The sequence below is a fragment of the Pyrus communis genome, chromosome 4 (assembly GCF_963583255.1).
Source record: "Pyrus communis chromosome 4, drPyrComm1.1, whole genome shotgun sequence".
Classification (NCBI taxonomy): domain Eukaryota; kingdom Viridiplantae; phylum Streptophyta; class Magnoliopsida; order Rosales; family Rosaceae; genus Pyrus; species Pyrus communis.
In genome coordinates, this window is record NC_084806.1 from 11,440,711 (window position 1) to 11,457,358 (window position 16,648).

The 16,648-nt window shown below is 41.2% G+C and overlaps 2 protein-coding genes and 1 pseudogene across 2 annotated transcripts; 1 reads left to right on the plus strand and 2 right to left on the minus strand.

Moving 5' to 3' along the window:
• Positions 1-649: 649 nt before the first annotated feature.
• Positions 650-9,022, plus strand: LOC137732134 (mediator of RNA polymerase II transcription subunit 33A-like). The gene is made up of 12 exons (XM_068471434.1): positions 650-969; positions 2,184-2,294; positions 2,392-2,739; positions 3,070-3,386; positions 3,495-3,586; positions 4,235-4,595; positions 4,945-5,155; positions 5,792-5,906; positions 6,064-6,225; positions 6,482-7,142; positions 7,313-7,519; positions 7,663-9,022. The coding sequence occupies exons 1-12, from the start codon at positions 695-697 to the stop codon at positions 8,778-8,780; spliced, it is 3,978 nt and encodes a 1,325-aa protein (XP_068327535.1). The 5' UTR covers positions 650-694; the 3' UTR covers positions 8,781-9,022.
• Positions 9,023-10,406: 1,384 nt separating this feature from the next.
• LOC137731894 (pentatricopeptide repeat-containing protein At5g19020, mitochondrial-like) lies at positions 10,407-12,564 on the minus strand (annotated as a pseudogene).
• Positions 12,565-13,621: 1,057 nt separating this feature from the next.
• On the minus strand, positions 13,622-16,585 carry LOC137731895 (uncharacterized protein At5g19025-like). The gene is made up of 2 exons (XM_068471143.1): positions 15,814-16,585; positions 13,622-13,779 (listed from the first exon to the last, which is right to left on the minus strand). Exons 1-2 carry the CDS (start codon positions 16,473-16,475, stop codon positions 13,752-13,754), a joined length of 690 nt encoding a protein of 229 aa, XP_068327244.1. The 5' UTR covers positions 16,476-16,585; the 3' UTR covers positions 13,622-13,751.
• Between the last annotated feature and the right edge of the window lie 63 nt (positions 16,586-16,648).

Here is a 16,648-nt window from a genome sequence, read left to right on the forward strand (position 1 = left end):
ACAGATTCTCCTATTCGAATACCAAACGACATAAATTTGCTTCATCTTTATCAAAAGGATTAATAGATAGATACAAACGTCAGCACAAAAAGGCTACAACGGTTAATAGAGATGTTTAGAGATGTTTAGGAAAATCTGATTAGACTAATGAAACCACATTTCATTTGTCCACACATTCCATGTATAGGAAAGATTATGTGAGCAAATCGAAAAGAGTAATGTTAGGTAGATCAAGTGTTTAAATTAAATTTGTATACTATGTGATGTGTTATAGAGTGATACGAGAGAATGTATGATCATTACATGAGATAATGGTGAGTCTCAAAATAAAAAATTATGTGTTATGAGATATGTGGTCCGATTGTCGTACCTAAGACTTTCTCCATGTACAGGTAGAGACTTTCTCCATGTACAGGTAGAAGACATTACCTAAATCCCAATACTACTCCTCACAGTTTTTAACTTCACCGTTTCTTAACACCAATTTATACCCAAAGCATAAGATAAAACCATGATACTATTCTCGCCCATCCTTTCTCACTCATCAGAGTCACCACTCTGCTATTTTGATCTGCTCTGCTCTGCTCTCTCTCTCTCTCTCTCTCTCTCTCTCTCTCTCTCTCTCTACACTCACCAAACCACTCCGAATTCCAAATTCCAAATTCCAGAACCATAATCAAAATCTGTCTCATAAATGGAGGTCTCCTTACAAGGCAACCTCTGGTACAGTGTGGTGGAACTGACCAAAGGGGCACAGCAAAAGGGCAGTGATCCTCTGCTCTGGGTCATGCAGTTGTCCTCCAACTTGAACTCCATGGGAGTTTCTCTGCCCTCAGTGGAGCTCGCCAATGTGTTGGTCTCTCACATTTGCTGGGAAAACAACGTGCCCATCACTTGGAAGTTTCTGGAGAAGGCTCTGATGCTGAAGATTGTGCCCCCCATGCTTGTTCTTGCCCTGCTTTCACAAAAGTTTGTGCTTTTGCTCTCAAATTTGCTGTTTGAAGATTTTTGGTTTCGGGTTTTGGTTTTTCTGAGTGGGTTCGGATTAATGGAAATTACTTTTTGATAAACGATGAAGATAATCTACACTAAATTCGTCTTTAACTGCGAAGAAGGGAACTCAAACTTTGGAGCACTCTAGCCAACTTGGCTAATCGAGCTCTGCGGTTTTTGGGATTTTAAATGATGTTCTTTTGAGGCATTTTTTAGTTGGGATCAGTTAAAGGTTGTGAATTTGTTTAAAGGTTTCATCTTTCCTTCCACACACACACACACACACACACACACACAGAGTGCCCCCCACCCCCGGGGCCGCTGCGGAATGTTTGATTCATTGCTCTTTGTGTTTCAATGGGCTTTCTGTGTTTAATGATTTGTTTTCTGTGCTGCCTGTTTGGTTGCTTAGAAAATCAAGGAAGGGAAAGTAATACCAGAATCTTAAATATGTTGGTGATGGCGCGTTGCTTAGGACAAGTGGAGGATATGTTGGCTGAATTGTTGCAAATACTTGCGTGTTCAGTTGACTAGGAGGAGAAGTTAATGTGTTGTACAAATACTCTTTTCTATTTCGCTTTTGAGTTTTTAAATTCAAGCCTTTTCTCACCTTTCCCCCCCACATTTTCAAATTGTGGAATGGTCTCACATGTTTGCCCTTGTACTTGATTTTTTTCTCTCGTAAATGCAATTTGATTCTTCTCTAATTTCCATCTCGGTTTTCCCTGTCTTGATTATTCAGTATGATCGACGTTGTAGAAATTCTTTCTAAAACAATGGTTAATGAGTGAGCCAAGTTATTGTATTGCAATTAGACGTGTGGATGTGATCTTCCTAATTTAATTTTCATTTGCTTGTGAACTCTATTGAATTCATGGATCGCAATGTGCTACATTGATGAGCGAGTGTGGTGTTGTTTATTATGTATTTGCAAAGTTATTTTGAAGTATCAGATGAAATGCAGATTACCGATCTTAGGCTGCATTGCTTGCCACTGATTTTCGGGTTTTGTTTCTGGTACTAGGTTTGGATAGTTGGGTTCTGTTTGTTTCTCCGGATCTAGTTATGTTCACTTTTTCTTAATTTGCCTTCGTATGGTTTCACTTGTGAGCAACTGGTTGCTCCCTCGCATTGTAGGAAAGTGGAAACTCTCATAATGGTCTTACTGTTGTCTACCATTCTTTCTGCAGGGTCATTCCAAGTCGACATTCCCAGCCTGTGGCATATAGACTTTACATGGAACTGCTTAAGAGACACATTTTTACCCTTAAATCTCAGATAAACGGGCCAAATTATCAAATGTAAGTTTTCTCTCGTACAGAATGATTGTTTACTTACATTGTACTGACAATGGTGCTTACATTGTATCTGGAATTTGTAACTATATTCTTTGGACAGAATCATGAAATCGATAGAATCTATTCTTCATCTTTCCTGGAATTTTGGCTTGCGAGCAAGTGACCCAGGGATTCTTGTGGTTGAGTTTTTATTTTCAATTGTATGGCAATTGCTTGATGCATCATTAGATGATGAAGGATTGCTGAACTGTACCCTCGAAAAGAAGTCCAATTGGGCAATTGAACCTCAAGAAATGGAGATAGATTGTCATGGAAGTTATTATGAGAAGAGGAGCGAATACAATGAGATATTGCAGGAAACAAATACAGTCATGGCCATTGAGATAATTGGGAAATTTCTTCAAAATAATTTAACTTCAAGAATTCTTGACTTGGCTCGCCGAAACTTGTAAGTCCTTGTTCCCTTTAGCAATTGCTTCTATACTTCATCCTAGTTCCCTTAAATTTATACGACTTTAATATTTGGTTTTCTCAAGCAGTGGATGGCCTTAGTACTCAACTTATATGCATACGGAATTTTTTGAATGTGCTTTCAACAGATTTCCTTCTACTTACGTTGGAACTTCGTTGTATGCATTGTGTTTTTTCATTTCGTTTGCCAGCAAGTCCGAATATTAAAGACTAACTTTTCCTTTCGCCAGTACCTTGATCAGTTTCCTTTTTGATCTTGGCCTTGACTGCAAGTTTTTTCTTAACATGCCATCCCACTTTTTTTCAGGCCTGTACACTGGACAAGTTTTATTCAACGATTACAGATTCTTGGATCAAACTCATTAGCATTAAGAAATTCGAAAACTCTTACTGCAGAGGCTCTTATAAACTTGACTTCAGATAGTTGCATGGTCTTGCCTCGAGAATGTAAAACAACTTCTTTGCTAAAGTATCATGCAGTGATGGTTTCTAGATCTCTGACTTCTACTGGTTTGTGTCACGGGGCTAGTCGTTCTGCTCTGTGGCTTCCTCTTGATCTTTTATTAGAAGATGCCATGGATGGATATCAAGTTGACGCAACAAGTTCTGTTGAAGTAATTACTGGTAAACACAAATTTTGTCCCTTGTGCTTAACGTAGTATTTTTTAAATTACGATTTGTTCTTATGAAACCAGTTCTGTGAGAATGAAAAAGCAATGTTTCGTTTTGTAGGTTTGATTAAAACCCTTCGAGCAATAAATGGCACAAGCTGGCATGATACCTTTCTAGGCCTTTGGATAGCAGCTCTTCGTCTTGTACAGAGGGTTCGTTTCTGTTTTGAATAACTTTAAAATTTCTCCTCTTCTGTCTGAACGGTTAGCATATTTCCTGAACAAAAATCTTAATACTCCCTATAAACTTTCTACTAGCTATATGTCATAGAAGTTTAACACGACTGGACCCATATGTTGTACAAGTTTAAGCAACTTGATTTTGGGTACTTCCGTTAACTTGATTGCTGACTTGCAAAATTTCTTACAAAGTTCTAGAACTTTATGAGTTAGACATTACTGGCGGTTGAAAAATTTGTTGTATTTTATCACTGGTCCCAAAAGCTTAGGTTGTTTACTCTCTTAAGATGTGAGTCACAACTATTTTATATTCCAGCACTTCTCTCACATGCGGGTCTCATTTCATCGTTAGAAAGTCCAACCTATGAAATTCAACATAAATTGGGAGGTTCCGGTTGTAGGGATTTTAACACAGAACCTTCTGCAGCTCTGCTATGACACCATTGATGAATAAGTTGGTTTACCATTTCTCTAAAAAAATCTTAAGCTGTTGCTGTTAGAATTTACTCTATCTATGTTTAGAATTAGCACCAGATTTACTCAATTTTCTAAATATTATATTAGCTATGGCTTCTTGTTTATAGTTTTGTTTTGTTTATTTTTTATTTTTAATTCCTGTAGGAAAGGTATCCCATAGAAGGTCCTGTGCCTCGCCTAGACACTCGCTTATGCATGCTATTGAGTATCACTACGCTTGTGGTTGCTGATCTGATTGAGGAGGAGGAAATTGCACCAACCAACAAAAATGAATGTGGCTCAATCAATGGCTGGAAAGAAAAAGAGGTTCCAAGACAGCGCTGCAATGACTTAGTCTCCAGCCTACAGACACTGGGTGATTATCAGGGTTTGCTCACTCCACCGCAGTGTGTTGTTTCCGCTGCCAATCAGGCTGCTGCAAAAGCAATGCTATTCCTTTCGGGTGTCACTGTTGGGAGTGCTTACTTTGAGTGCGTCAGTATGAAAAACATGCCTATAAACTTCTGTGAGTAATATCTAGTTCTAATTCAATGTCAACAAGTCACTTCAACATGAAAATACTTTGTGAGTATCTTGTTATAAAGAGTTGGAAGCAGCAGAAAAATCAAATGAAAGGCTGTTTGGAGCATGGCGACACGGTTCACTACAAAGTTTCTTATCATTTTTTCAATGTCTACTGCTCTACATAAAAACTCTTAGAACTGTGTTGCATGTTGTTGTCCATGGTTGTTGCGGTCTTGTATTCTTTTTCTTGTTGAGTTTTTCATTTCAGTCTTATTTTATTTTCCGATGTTGTTCCTGTTTCTATGTTTTAGTTTAGTATTCTAATCTTAGGTTTTTGTATTTGTTTACAGCTGGAAACATGCGTCATCTGATAGTTGAGTCCTGTATTGCTAGAAATCTACTGGACACTTCTGCATATTCGTGGCCAGGTTATATTAACGGATGCATCAACCAGTTACCTCATGGCATGCCAACGCAAGGGCCTGATTGGTCGTCATTTATGTTGGGGGCTACACTTACTCCAGCAATGGCTAATGCTTTGGTTTCCAGTCCTGCTTCAAGGTATACTAGCTTTAACATTTTAAATATGTTACATTTAGTAATTCATGTTGTAATTAAGTGGTTAGGACTTCATTTCCACAATTTTTCATCGTTATACGCCAATGAGTAATTCCTTACAAGGATTAGTTCCTTGCTGCTTTTCTGGGGCTTGAAACCGCTGTTCCTATGCTACATAAGTCAAATGAGAGGAAAGGCAGTTTTTTTTTCTCTCTCTGGTAAAATTGATTCATTAAATTGGATTGCCACTTTCTGAAGGCACATCAATAGATGATTTCTAAGTTATCGGTTTTTCAGTTCACGCTTAAATGCACTAACTAGGATGGAGGTTTTAAACGGGTTTGCATTTGGTTCACAGGAGTTTAAGAAACTAATAATCTGACTGATGTCGTACATGGATACCTTTGGCCACTGGCGTTATGATTCCTATGTCTAAGTAGCGGGATAGTGTGCAAACTATTAAAAGGGGAACTCTGTATAGATAGATGACCTTTAGATTACCTTTTTAAACTTCTTTGACTATGGCCTGGTCTTCAGCTACTCCTTTTTCTTTCCTGAAGCCAGGTCTATCAGATGCTCTTTTTTGTAAACTTACCCAAAGGTAAAGCTACTGAATTAAGCTCATGGATTTGATGGAAGCTTAGCAGAACTCGAGAAAGTATTTGAGGTTGCGGTCAATGGATCCAATGCTGAGAAGATTTCTGCTGCTACTGTTTTGTGCGGCGCCTCATTAATTAGAGGATGGAATATACAGGTGAAAAACAATATTGTTATGCTTGATATATATTTTGAATCCTTTGCCCACAATGCAGTAGCTTTTTCGCAGTTGCGTGTTTGAATACTAAGAGTTCTTGCCATTTCCTACGAATCACTCAACTTTCTAATTAACTTATGGTTCACATGTAATGCAGGAACATACTGCTCATTTTATCATTAGATTACTGTCCCCTCCGGTTCCTGCTAATTATTCTGGGGATGACAGCCATTTAATAGGTTATGCACCGATGCTGAATGTCCTCATTGTTGGAATAGGATCTGTTGACTGCGTTCAGATTTTCTCTTTACATGGCTTGGTATGTATAGCATATGTTTTACTTAACCAAAGGTCCAAAAGTGACCGACACAGAATAATCTTGTTAGGGTTTGTCACATCCTAGATTCAGTGATTGAGCGCACCCTTTACTTATACTAATTATTTCCGACATTGACTGTTATCAAATTATCTACCTCAATAGTCAGTTTGGCATTTGAATTTGATGTGCCATGTTTGTGTTAGTAACGAGACCCTCACATCAGCTGTAAACTAATGTCATCTAATTTTCTTACCAGGTTCCACAACTTGCGTGTTCATTGATGCCGATTTGTGAGGTGTTTGGTTCATGTGTTCCCAATGTCTGCTGGATTCTAACAACAGGAGAAGAAATCTCTGCTCATGCTGTGTTTTCGAATGCATTTACTCTCCTTTTGAAGCTGTGGAGGTTTAATCATCCTCCTCTTGAGCATGGGGTGGGAGATGTACCCACAGTTGCTTCCCGACTTACACCCGAGTACCTCCTGTCAGTGAGAAATTCTTACCTAGTATCTTCTGGGAGTGCTCACCAGGATCGAAATAAGAGGAGACTCTCTGCTGTTGCAAGTTCTTCATCTCCAGAACCCGTATTTGTGGACTCGTTTCCAAAATTAAAAGTTTGGTATCGGCAGCATCAAGCATGTATAGCCTCAACCCTCTCTGGTCTTGTTCATGGAACACCCGTCCATCAGATTGTTGATGAGCTTCTTAACATGATGTTCACAAAGATTAATCGTGGAAGCCAGTCTTTAGCTTCTGTCAATTCTCCAAGTAGTAGTTCTTCGGGACCTGGAAATGAAGACAGCTCTCTAAGACCTAAATTGCCAGCCTGGGATATCCTGGAAGCTGTTCCCTTTGTGGTTGATGCTGCTCTAACAGCCTGTGCTCATGGAAAACTTTCTCCTCGTGAGCTGGCTACAGGTTAGCCTTGTTTTCTCATCTCATTTTCTGTTGATGTTTTGTTATTTACATACACCGATACTCCGGAAAATATATGAATTAGTTTTTGACTTTTCTTAAAACTAATGGCTAAAATTTAGCGAACTATGGAACTTGAATTTAAAATGACTGAAGAGTTTGCCCTATTTCAGGGCTTAAGGATTTAGTAGATTTTCTTCCGGCATCTTTGGCGACCATTGTGAGCTACTTTTCTGCCGAGGTAACTCGGGGTATTTGGAAACCAGTTTTTATGAATGGAACAGATTGGCCCAGTCCGGCTGTGAATCTATCTTATGTTGAGGAACAGATCAAAAAAATTCTAGCTGCTACCGGTGTTCATATCCCTAGCCTTGCTGCAGGTTTTCTCCTCTTACGAACTTATAACGAGATGAGCTATTACATTGTTTTGGGAGTGATTTCGTTTTCCATTTTCCCCATGCTGTGGAGCTAGTTTTGTAATGTCGTCACCTCTAATATTTTGACTGAGACTTAACTATTGCAGGTGGAAGCTCTCCAGCTACACTTCCACTGCCCCTAGCTGCCTTCGTGAGTCTTACTATTACTTACAAGATTGACCGAGCATCAGAACGCTTCCTCAGTTTGGCTGGCCCCACCTTGGAGTGCCTTGCAGCTGGTTGCCCCTGGCCTTGTATGCCAATTGTCGCATCGCTTTGGACTCAAAAGGCCAAGCGATGGAGCGACTTCCTTGTTTTTTCTGCCTCTCGGACTGTTTTCCTCCAGAACAGGGATTCAATGGTCCAGCTTCTTAAAAGCTGCTTTACTGCCACACTTGGCCTGAATGCCACTCCTATCTCAAGCAATGGTGGTGTTGGAGCACTTCTTGGCCATGGATTTGGATCCCATTTCTGTGGTGTGATTTCCCCCGTTGCACCAGGGATCCTTTACCTGCGCGTTTACAGATCGATTACAGATATTGTCTTCATGACAGAAGAGATTGTTACTATCTTGATGCATTCTGTACGAGAGATAGCATGCCGTGCTTGTCCTAAAGAGAGATTGGAGAAGTTGGAGACAAGAAGAAACGCAATGAGATATGAACAGGTTTCACTTGATGCAGCAATGTCTCGGGTGAAACTAGCAGCTTCACTCGGGGCATCTTTAGTATGGTTGACAGGAGGCTTGTGTCTGGTTCAGTCATTGATCACAGAAACCTTGCCTTCTTGGTTTATATCTATGCATGGCTCCGAGCAGGAACAAGGGTCAGAAGGAATTGTTGCAATGCTTGGCGGCTATGCACTGGCATACTTTGCAGTGCTTGGTGGAGCCTTTGCGTGGGGCGTTGACTCGTCATCATCAGCATCAAAACGACGTCCTAAAGTCCTACGTATCCACATGGAGTTCCTTGCAAGTGCACTTGATGGGAAGATATCACTTGGTTGTGATTCAGCAACATGGCGTGCCTATGTCTCGGGGTTTGTAACGCTAATGGTGAGTTGCACGCCTAATTGGGTGCTCGAGGTGGATGTAGACGTGTTGAGGAGACTGAGCAACGGTCTGAGGCAGTGGGGTGAGGAAGAGCTTGCTCTGGCCTTGCTGGGGATCGGAGGCGTCGGTACAATGGGAGCGGCCGCTGAGCTCATAGTCGAAAATGAGATGTAGACTCCATTTCCTCAGCACAGCCTTAAGGTTTTAGGAGGTCGGATGTACATGTTAAAAATGGTTTTAGATTAGATTTATCGCCGGAAACATTTGCAGCATTTCGTAGCATTTTGAATCAAATAGTCAATCGGATCTCAGCATTGTATGTAGGACCTAACTGTATTAAGAGAGTTTGTAGCATATTTGTTGGTTTTGCAATAAGCTCTAAACACTTGACCCTTTAAACCCAATATGAGTTGTATAATCCGGATAAGGAACATACGTTTATTGAGTACGTCATCGACAATGTGTTGACAATATTTCAACTTTTAATTAACAAAATGTACCAACATGTTAGTCATCCCTAGAGACAAGAAAAATGAATCAGTTTAACTGAATTTAAAGATCTGTACAAAATTGTTCTAAATTCTCAATTTTTTTCCTCAACAAGATTGAATCCAAATTCCAAGTGGCAATCTTACAGCCAGTTTGACAGATCGTACCGCTTCAGTTGTTTCACGACCAAAAAAGCACACTTGCACATCATGCACTGTCACAGAAGGAGAAGCAAAACCAAGAGACAATCCTTCAACGTTGTTCTGATTCTGCACCATCCGAAATCTCTCTCTCTCTCTCTCTTTCTCTCTCTCTCTCTCTCCCTCCCACCGGAAACAGCCCGAAACACTGGCCATTGTGATCGAGAAATGGCGGAGCCCAAACAGAGCAGCCTCTGGGACGCTTTGATAATGCAGACCAAGGAAGCTCAAGAAAATGGTAGTGATCCTCGTCTCTGGTTGATGGAAATCTCATCGAATTTGAGCTCTGCCGGGGTGTCCCTGCTATCTATGGAGCTTGCCGGCGTGTTGGTGTCGCATATTTGTTGGGAGAACAATGTGCCGATTATTGATTTTGAACATGGTGCCCTCCATCTTGTTCTGGCTTTGCTTGATTCCAGGTCTGTTTTGGTTAAAGATCGAATGGTCAATATAACAAAACATACTGACATGGAGCTCCTCATGAGACATGTTTTTTCACTCAAATCTTAAGCGGCCTAATCATCAACAGTAAGTTTCTAGTTTCTTCACTTGTATTGATACAATACGAAAAATATTACCTTTTACATTGTCTTATATAAGTAATTCTAGCCTTCCCAGAATCACTTCCGAACCAGCACCTGGTGTACATTATTTTTGCTTGCAATGTATAACTTATCTTCCCCATTCAGGGTTATGAAATCGATAGATACAGTTCTTAATTTGCCCCCGATATTTGGGTTGCAAACAAGTGAAGCTGGTACTACTGTGGTTGCGTTCATCTTCTCAACCGTGTGGCAGTTGCTTGATTCATCGTTAGACGATGAGGGATTACTGGAACTTGTTCCGGAAAAGAAGTCCGTATGGCCAACTAAACCCCAAGACATGGACATAGATGGTCTCGAAAATCATCATGAGGAGAGGAATGAACAGTATGAGAGACTGCATAGTCGGAACACTGTGATGGCCATTGCGTTAATTGCGCAGTTTCTGCAAAATGTATTGGCTTCCAAGATTCTTAACTTGGCGAAACGAAACATGCATGTTGCCTTGCAATGCAAGTAATCATTTTACCCTCAGAAACGTTTTTTTGTATGGGGGATAAATGCTTGATAGTTTTCTGCCACATTCTCAGGATTAAACACTGGGAAGCTTTGGTAAAGCGACTGCAACTGCTTGCCGAAAACTCATCGACGAAAACTTTGAATGTTTTAAAACCCCAACACGCTTATCATACAACATCACTGTGCCCCGGTGATCTCTCCAGTTTTAGGCTCTGCATTGCTCGCCGCTCTGAAAAAGGCTTTTTCCCACTTCCCTGCATCCGCGTATAAATTGGATAGGTGAACTCTAACTGGCCCATGAGATGGTTGCAACCTTGTCAAACTCTCCGCAGCCATTTCTCCTCTTTCCAGATTCCCATGTGTTCCACATGCCGCCAACAGCATGCCCCATATGACTACATCAGCCTTCAGGGGCATGCTCCTTATCATTTTCTCAGCACCTTCTACTCGACCAGCTCTTCCAAGGAGATCCACCATACAACCATAATGCTTGATATTTGGTTCTACATTGTAAACATTCTTCATGCTCTTAAAGTACCTCCCCCGCCTCCACGAAGCCAGCGTGGCAACATGCACTTAGGACTCCGATGAATGTGATTGAATTGAGTTTGAAATTACACTTTTGCAAATCCGAAAATATTTCAAGAGATAACTTTGCATGTCCGTACATGGCCGACCCACATATGATGGCATTCCATGGTGAGACTGTAGAGGTTTTATCTCGGATTTGATAGAACACCTCAAAGGCGGTATTGATACTCCCACATTTGGCATACATATCAATGAGTGCTGCACTTAGATTGTCATTGAGAGGAATGGAGTTTTCAACTATATATTCGTGTGCCCATCTTGCCTCTTTCAATGTGCCTAATGAAGCAATGCCAGATAACACACTCACCATTGTAATTTCATTCGGTCGGATCCCACTAGCTACCATTCTTTGAAGGAGTTCTAGAGCTAATTCAGGTTGATCACTCTGGTGCATAACCAGAAATCATGTAACTCCATGAAAAAACGTCTTTTTCAGGCATCTCATTAAACAATGCAATTGCCTGGTTGATCATTCCATTTCTTATATATCCTGCAATGAGGGCATCCAAGATGCAACATGCTCCTTGATGCCCTTTTGAAACTGATGATGAGCAGGGCTCATGTCGCCACAGCCTGCATAAAAATTGGTGGTTGTTGCCTGTATAAAGTCATAGCAGTCAAAACCTTCCTTTACAATTGTCCCATGAAGTTGCTGACCTTCATGTACTGCCTTAGACCGGCCACAAGCCGAAATCAAATCTACAAGCATAACATCATTCGCCCCTAACCGAGTACGCAGCATTGCCCGATACATCATCAAAGCTTCACTCAACCACTCTACTTGCACATACCCATTGTACCCCATGAAACCACATCCTTTGCATGAATCTTGTCAAACAATCCACGAAACTATATTCTTTTCGGGCATCTCATTAAACAAATTTCTCGCATCACGTAAACTCTAACAACCCCAATAAATGTGCAGCAAATTCGTAGAGACAAGAACAAACCCCTCAAGCTGCAACCTAATCACCAAAGCGTGAAGCATTCGACAATTCCAAACACCGCCCAAATGTGAGTAAGTTGAGATAACAGTCGCCATTGTCACCTCCTTTGGGATCACACCCGCTGACCTCATATCCCTGAAAACCTCAACGGTTTCGGTCCAACGCTCATCCTGGGCAAGACCCATTATCATAGTAGTGTACGAGACACAACCCTTTTTCGGCATTTTCTCAAACACCTGGCGTGCACTCTCCAAACGACTCGATTTGACATACCCAGCAACCATAATATTGCAAGACACCGGAGTCTAACTTATAGCAAGAATCGAACAGCAACTCGGCATCGGCAATGAAGCCGCATTTGGCATGCGTATTAATCAAGCTGTTCCTGATGAAATTGTTGGAGTCGAGCCCGGCTTTGAGAACAAGGCAGTGGATTTGCTGGCCTTGGAAGGAGGCCGCGAGGGAAGAGCGAGACTTTAAAGCCGAAACCAAAGCGAGCTTGTAGTCGATTTGGGTTGGGTACATTCTGCCGGTGAAGAAGGAACGGAGATTGTCCTCTGGATTTTGGGTGGCGGCGGCAGTGGAGAGCCATTTGAGACCTGAAATGCGAAGGTCTGGAAGTCCAGGGAAAGATTTGGGTCTCAGAGATACGAGCATCCGACGAGAGCATGAGACGCTTTTGTAAGGGAAGTGAATTCAAGTAGAGAAGTTGAAAAGGTGAGAGTAAGTATTGGTTTGACAGTGAGATGCTTTTATAAAAAATGGGCGTAAAAAAAAGATGAGCCCAAAAATGTGTTTGATAAACATTTAAAAACAGCTTATTTTCATAGGTGTTGGTGAAAAAAAAAGCTGAAAACATGAAGTAGCAAATATGAATTTATTCTCACAGCACTGCAGAAGCAGTTTTTTTTTTCTTCAAAACATAACAATATCAAACCAGCCCTAAATGTGATGAAGCAAAAGGCGGCAGATTGTCTGCCCTCCTTTTACCATGCCCTTCCCATCCCCTCTTATTTGTGTAGTCACAATTAAGCCCGTCAACATGTTTTATTATCTCTATAAAAAAAATAATATAAAATATTATCATGAATTAACCGTGACCGACAATATAAAAGAGGATGGGAAGGGCATGGTAATGAGAGAGCAGACAATCTGCCTCCGAAGCAAAACCAATCGAAAAGGAAGTAAATTTGGACCCAAGCTAACTTTAAATAGTTCGCCCAATAAATTGGGAAGTCATGTAATGGATAATTTGTTATTAAACTCGAACAGCTAATATCACTCAGTACTATGGTCTGATGGTACCTCTTCACTTAGAAGTAAGAGGTCTTAGGTTCGAATTTCGTAGATGACGAATTCAATACGAAATTAGATTGCCCTTTGTGTGGCTTAGCCGAACTCCTCCTTCCCTTAATGTAAAAATATCAATGTACTAAAACAAATAAAAAATAAAAATCATCAATTTTGAGAACAAAGACCTTCATCCATAGCGATTCATCAATTCCCCCGTTTGGTAAGAGTACATAGCTTTACCTCATCTCAGTTCTAAAAAGGAATTGATGGGGTATAGAAGTTCAAACCCATTAGTTAGGCACACAATATCCAATTGACATTTGATATATTTGTTCTCACTCAACTTGTTACGCCCTTCCACATACGAGAGACAATCGCTCGAGAAGATGCTCGTCTACAGACTCTACATATAAATGCGCCACCGGAGTATATGATTAATGAAAAAGAATTGTTTTGATTGAGAGTGAAGCCAAGAATAACGTCTATAATTTAACAGGTAAATGATCGAACATGTAATGGGAACTCCGGTGGCGAAAGCATCCTTAACAATCAACGATGATCTCCTCAATTAAGAGCCATGCTGGCCAGAGCCCTGCAAGACCAAAGAGACTAGATAAGTATAAAACTTGCATGGTTACAATTCTAAGTAATTGCTCAATACCACTTTCAGGGTTTGACAGAGTCGTACAATCGTTACGACACAAAACTTGCCAGCCTACAAAGCAGTAAGTTCACCTACAAAGCACATGATAGTGCACCCAACAAAGTATATCTGAAACCTACTGAGGGCATTGTCTTCTAACAAGGTAAGACAAGCTGCAAATAACTAAAGCCAAATCAAGATACATATTATATTTTCAATTCTATTTATAAGAAACACGTCCCATAGGTAAAACCAAATCAGCAGAGTCGTACGTAACTGCCAGATCTATCGGTACCAGAAATGCAGCCCAAAAGGGGATGCTGTTAAACTGGACCAACACTGAATGAGGACAAAGTGAACCATAACTGCTTACAGGTCTTCCTAAACTATATTGTTGCTTTCTCTGTATTGCCCGGACAACCACTCCTGCTCTCATGTGCATTGTAGGTACGGTGCTAAATAAAGAGCCAAACTAGTCTCTCCCGCAAACAGAAAATATATCCATGAATGCCTCTTATGAGGGGTCACCTTCTGGAACAATGCAAACGGCTGGTCAGATAGATCTAGAACCTAAAATGACTGGGTATATGCCCCATCATATCATCAGATCATCCTATCAGTTTATGTTGAGGACTCAAGTTTGTGCATATACTTATTTTGTGGAGAAAATTCTTATCAAATCATGATTTATTCCACATTGTCAACCATGGTGCTGAAGCTAACACTTTTCAGTAACCATTCTCAGTTACTCGGGAAATGATCATTCATAGCATACACCCCAAATTATACCGTAGTTTTCATGCATTTAGCACTTCAGAATATACTCACTGCTACCATTACATTGATGTTCATCCTGCCTTTTTTCATATTCTGATTAAAAGCTTTCCACAGAAATCCTGTAGTAATCTATCATGTATACCACTGAGGTTGATGTCTGGGTTATGGACCTTAAAGACCCAAACAAATTCTCTCCCTTTGGTACTTGGGGCAAAATGGGGCTGTCATTAAAATCCGTCCATCTGTGCTTCCTTTGGTACTTGGGGCAACTTAATCGTGCCATGCTCATGCATCATATTAGTGTGGTGCCTAATCCTGCCATAATTTTCTACACTTCTTCAGGACCTCATTTTTTCAGTTATTTTCGTTAAGGTTATTTTCAGTTCTTTACTTGTTTAGGGCCTTATCATGCCAAACTTTTTGAAACAGGCCATGTCCATACCATACTCGAACTAACCTAGCTTGCTTATCTCTATTGGGAGTACTCTCCTATATGACTAACAAATGTACATGCCATTTACACAGATCAATCTGAACTCAATCATAATTCTATTGGTGCACTACCTAAGATGTTTGTCCAACCGAAAACATATATACAGTATTTTCCATTAAACTCCAGATTACTCAGGCTCCACTGAGCAAACAAAACATTATTCTAGCCTACAATGTTCAAAAATGCCAGATGAAATACGGCACAGCCACCTAACGGATCTAGCCAGGGATACAAAGTGAAAAGCCATATTAGGTACACATAATTTTTTAGGTGGGGCAAAGTACGAAAGGTCAAACCAAAAGGGTCTCATTTCCCCAAAACCCCTGGTGCCTACCTTCTGCAATATCGACTTGATGCCATCACCTATGCTTCTCCTCTTCTACAGGGATCATCTGATTGCTTGAAGAGTGCATATAAGAGATATCGATCTTGGTCAAACCTAAGTCTAACGGAAGTTCATATGATCTAAGCTCTACCTCTTCAGCCTCAAGGAATTCAATAAACCTTCCAGTACCCATCAAAGATTACTTGCAAATTTCTGTAAATTTAATCAACCCCTTTGAAGTCCAATTGTTCAATTCATAGCATCCAATAAGTTCCACACAAAATTGTAACTTACACAGATCAATACAAACAACATTTACTCAATCCAATTAATTTCCATCTAATCAATAATCAAGAAAATGCAGACAAGAAAAGAGAAAGACACTCACTTTTTATGCCGGCGACCTCTCTTGGGACCCCAGCCTTCGAGCTTGGCCACCGGGCATCCGCATCGCGCCCGGAACAGCAGCACGGCACGGCCATTCGTCGGCGCCATCCGCCTCAGCTCAGTCCTGAGGCACTCGTAATCAGGATTGCCCTCGCTGCCGCCCTTCCACGGCAGCCTATCGATATCTTTAGACCCGGACTTGACACACTCCTCCGATTGCAATTGCAAATCGAATTCCATGGCCTTCTTCAAGCCCTTACATCCGGGCCTATCGCACTTCCTGGATCGAATGCCGCAGCAGAACTCGACTATGAACAGCGTGGCGGCGAAGAAGGCGACAAAGCCGACGACGTAGGGGACGGGAATGTGGTGGAGGTGGAGGGTGGAGTGAGAGAGGAGGAGCGAGAGGGAGTTGAAGATGTAGGAAAAGTAGGAGGTGATGAGGAAGGTCCCGGAGAAGAGGACGAGGATGAGGATGAGGAGGTCGAGGGTGGCCGACGGCGAGTGCTTGCAGAGGAGGGTGCAATTAGGGTTTGAGTTAGGGTTAGGGTTTGAGGATTTGGGTTTCGGGGTTGGATAGGAGGAGGAGGATGACGTGGCAGCGGCAGAGAAGGAGGAGGAGGGCATGATGGTGGTGGTGGTGGCAAGTAGCAAATGGCGCATGTTAGAGAAACAAGGAGGACGGGGGTTTCTGTGATTTTCAAATTTATTTATTTTTCATAAATAATATTTAATTTTTATTTATATTTTTGGGTACGTAGAGGTAGAGGTTTCGTCCTTCCGGGAAAACGATGGGGGACGGGGGAGAAGAAGGCTTGCCGGTGAAGGAGAGCGCA

Bases quoted from the DNA above. Each gene is read 5' to 3' on its own strand.
- LOC137731895 (XM_068471143.1), bottom strand. From the start codon at position 16,475: ATGCGCCATTTGCTACTTGCCACCACCACCACCATCATGCCCTCCTCC. The intron at 13,780-15,813 runs GTGAGTGTCTTT...TTGGTCTTGCAG, and splicing joins AGAGGTCGCCGGCATAAAAA to GGCTCTGGCCAGCATGGCTC.
- LOC137732134 (XM_068471434.1), top strand. From the start codon at position 695: ATGGAGGTCTCCTTACAAGGCAACCTCTGGTACAGTGTGGTGGAACTG. The intron at 2,295-2,391 runs GTAAGTTTTCTC...TTCTTTGGACAG, and splicing joins AACGGGCCAAATTATCAAAT to AATCATGAAATCGATAGAAT. The intron at 6,226-6,481 runs GTATGTATAGCA...TTTTCTTACCAG, and splicing joins TTTTCTCTTTACATGGCTTG to GTTCCACAACTTGCGTGTTC.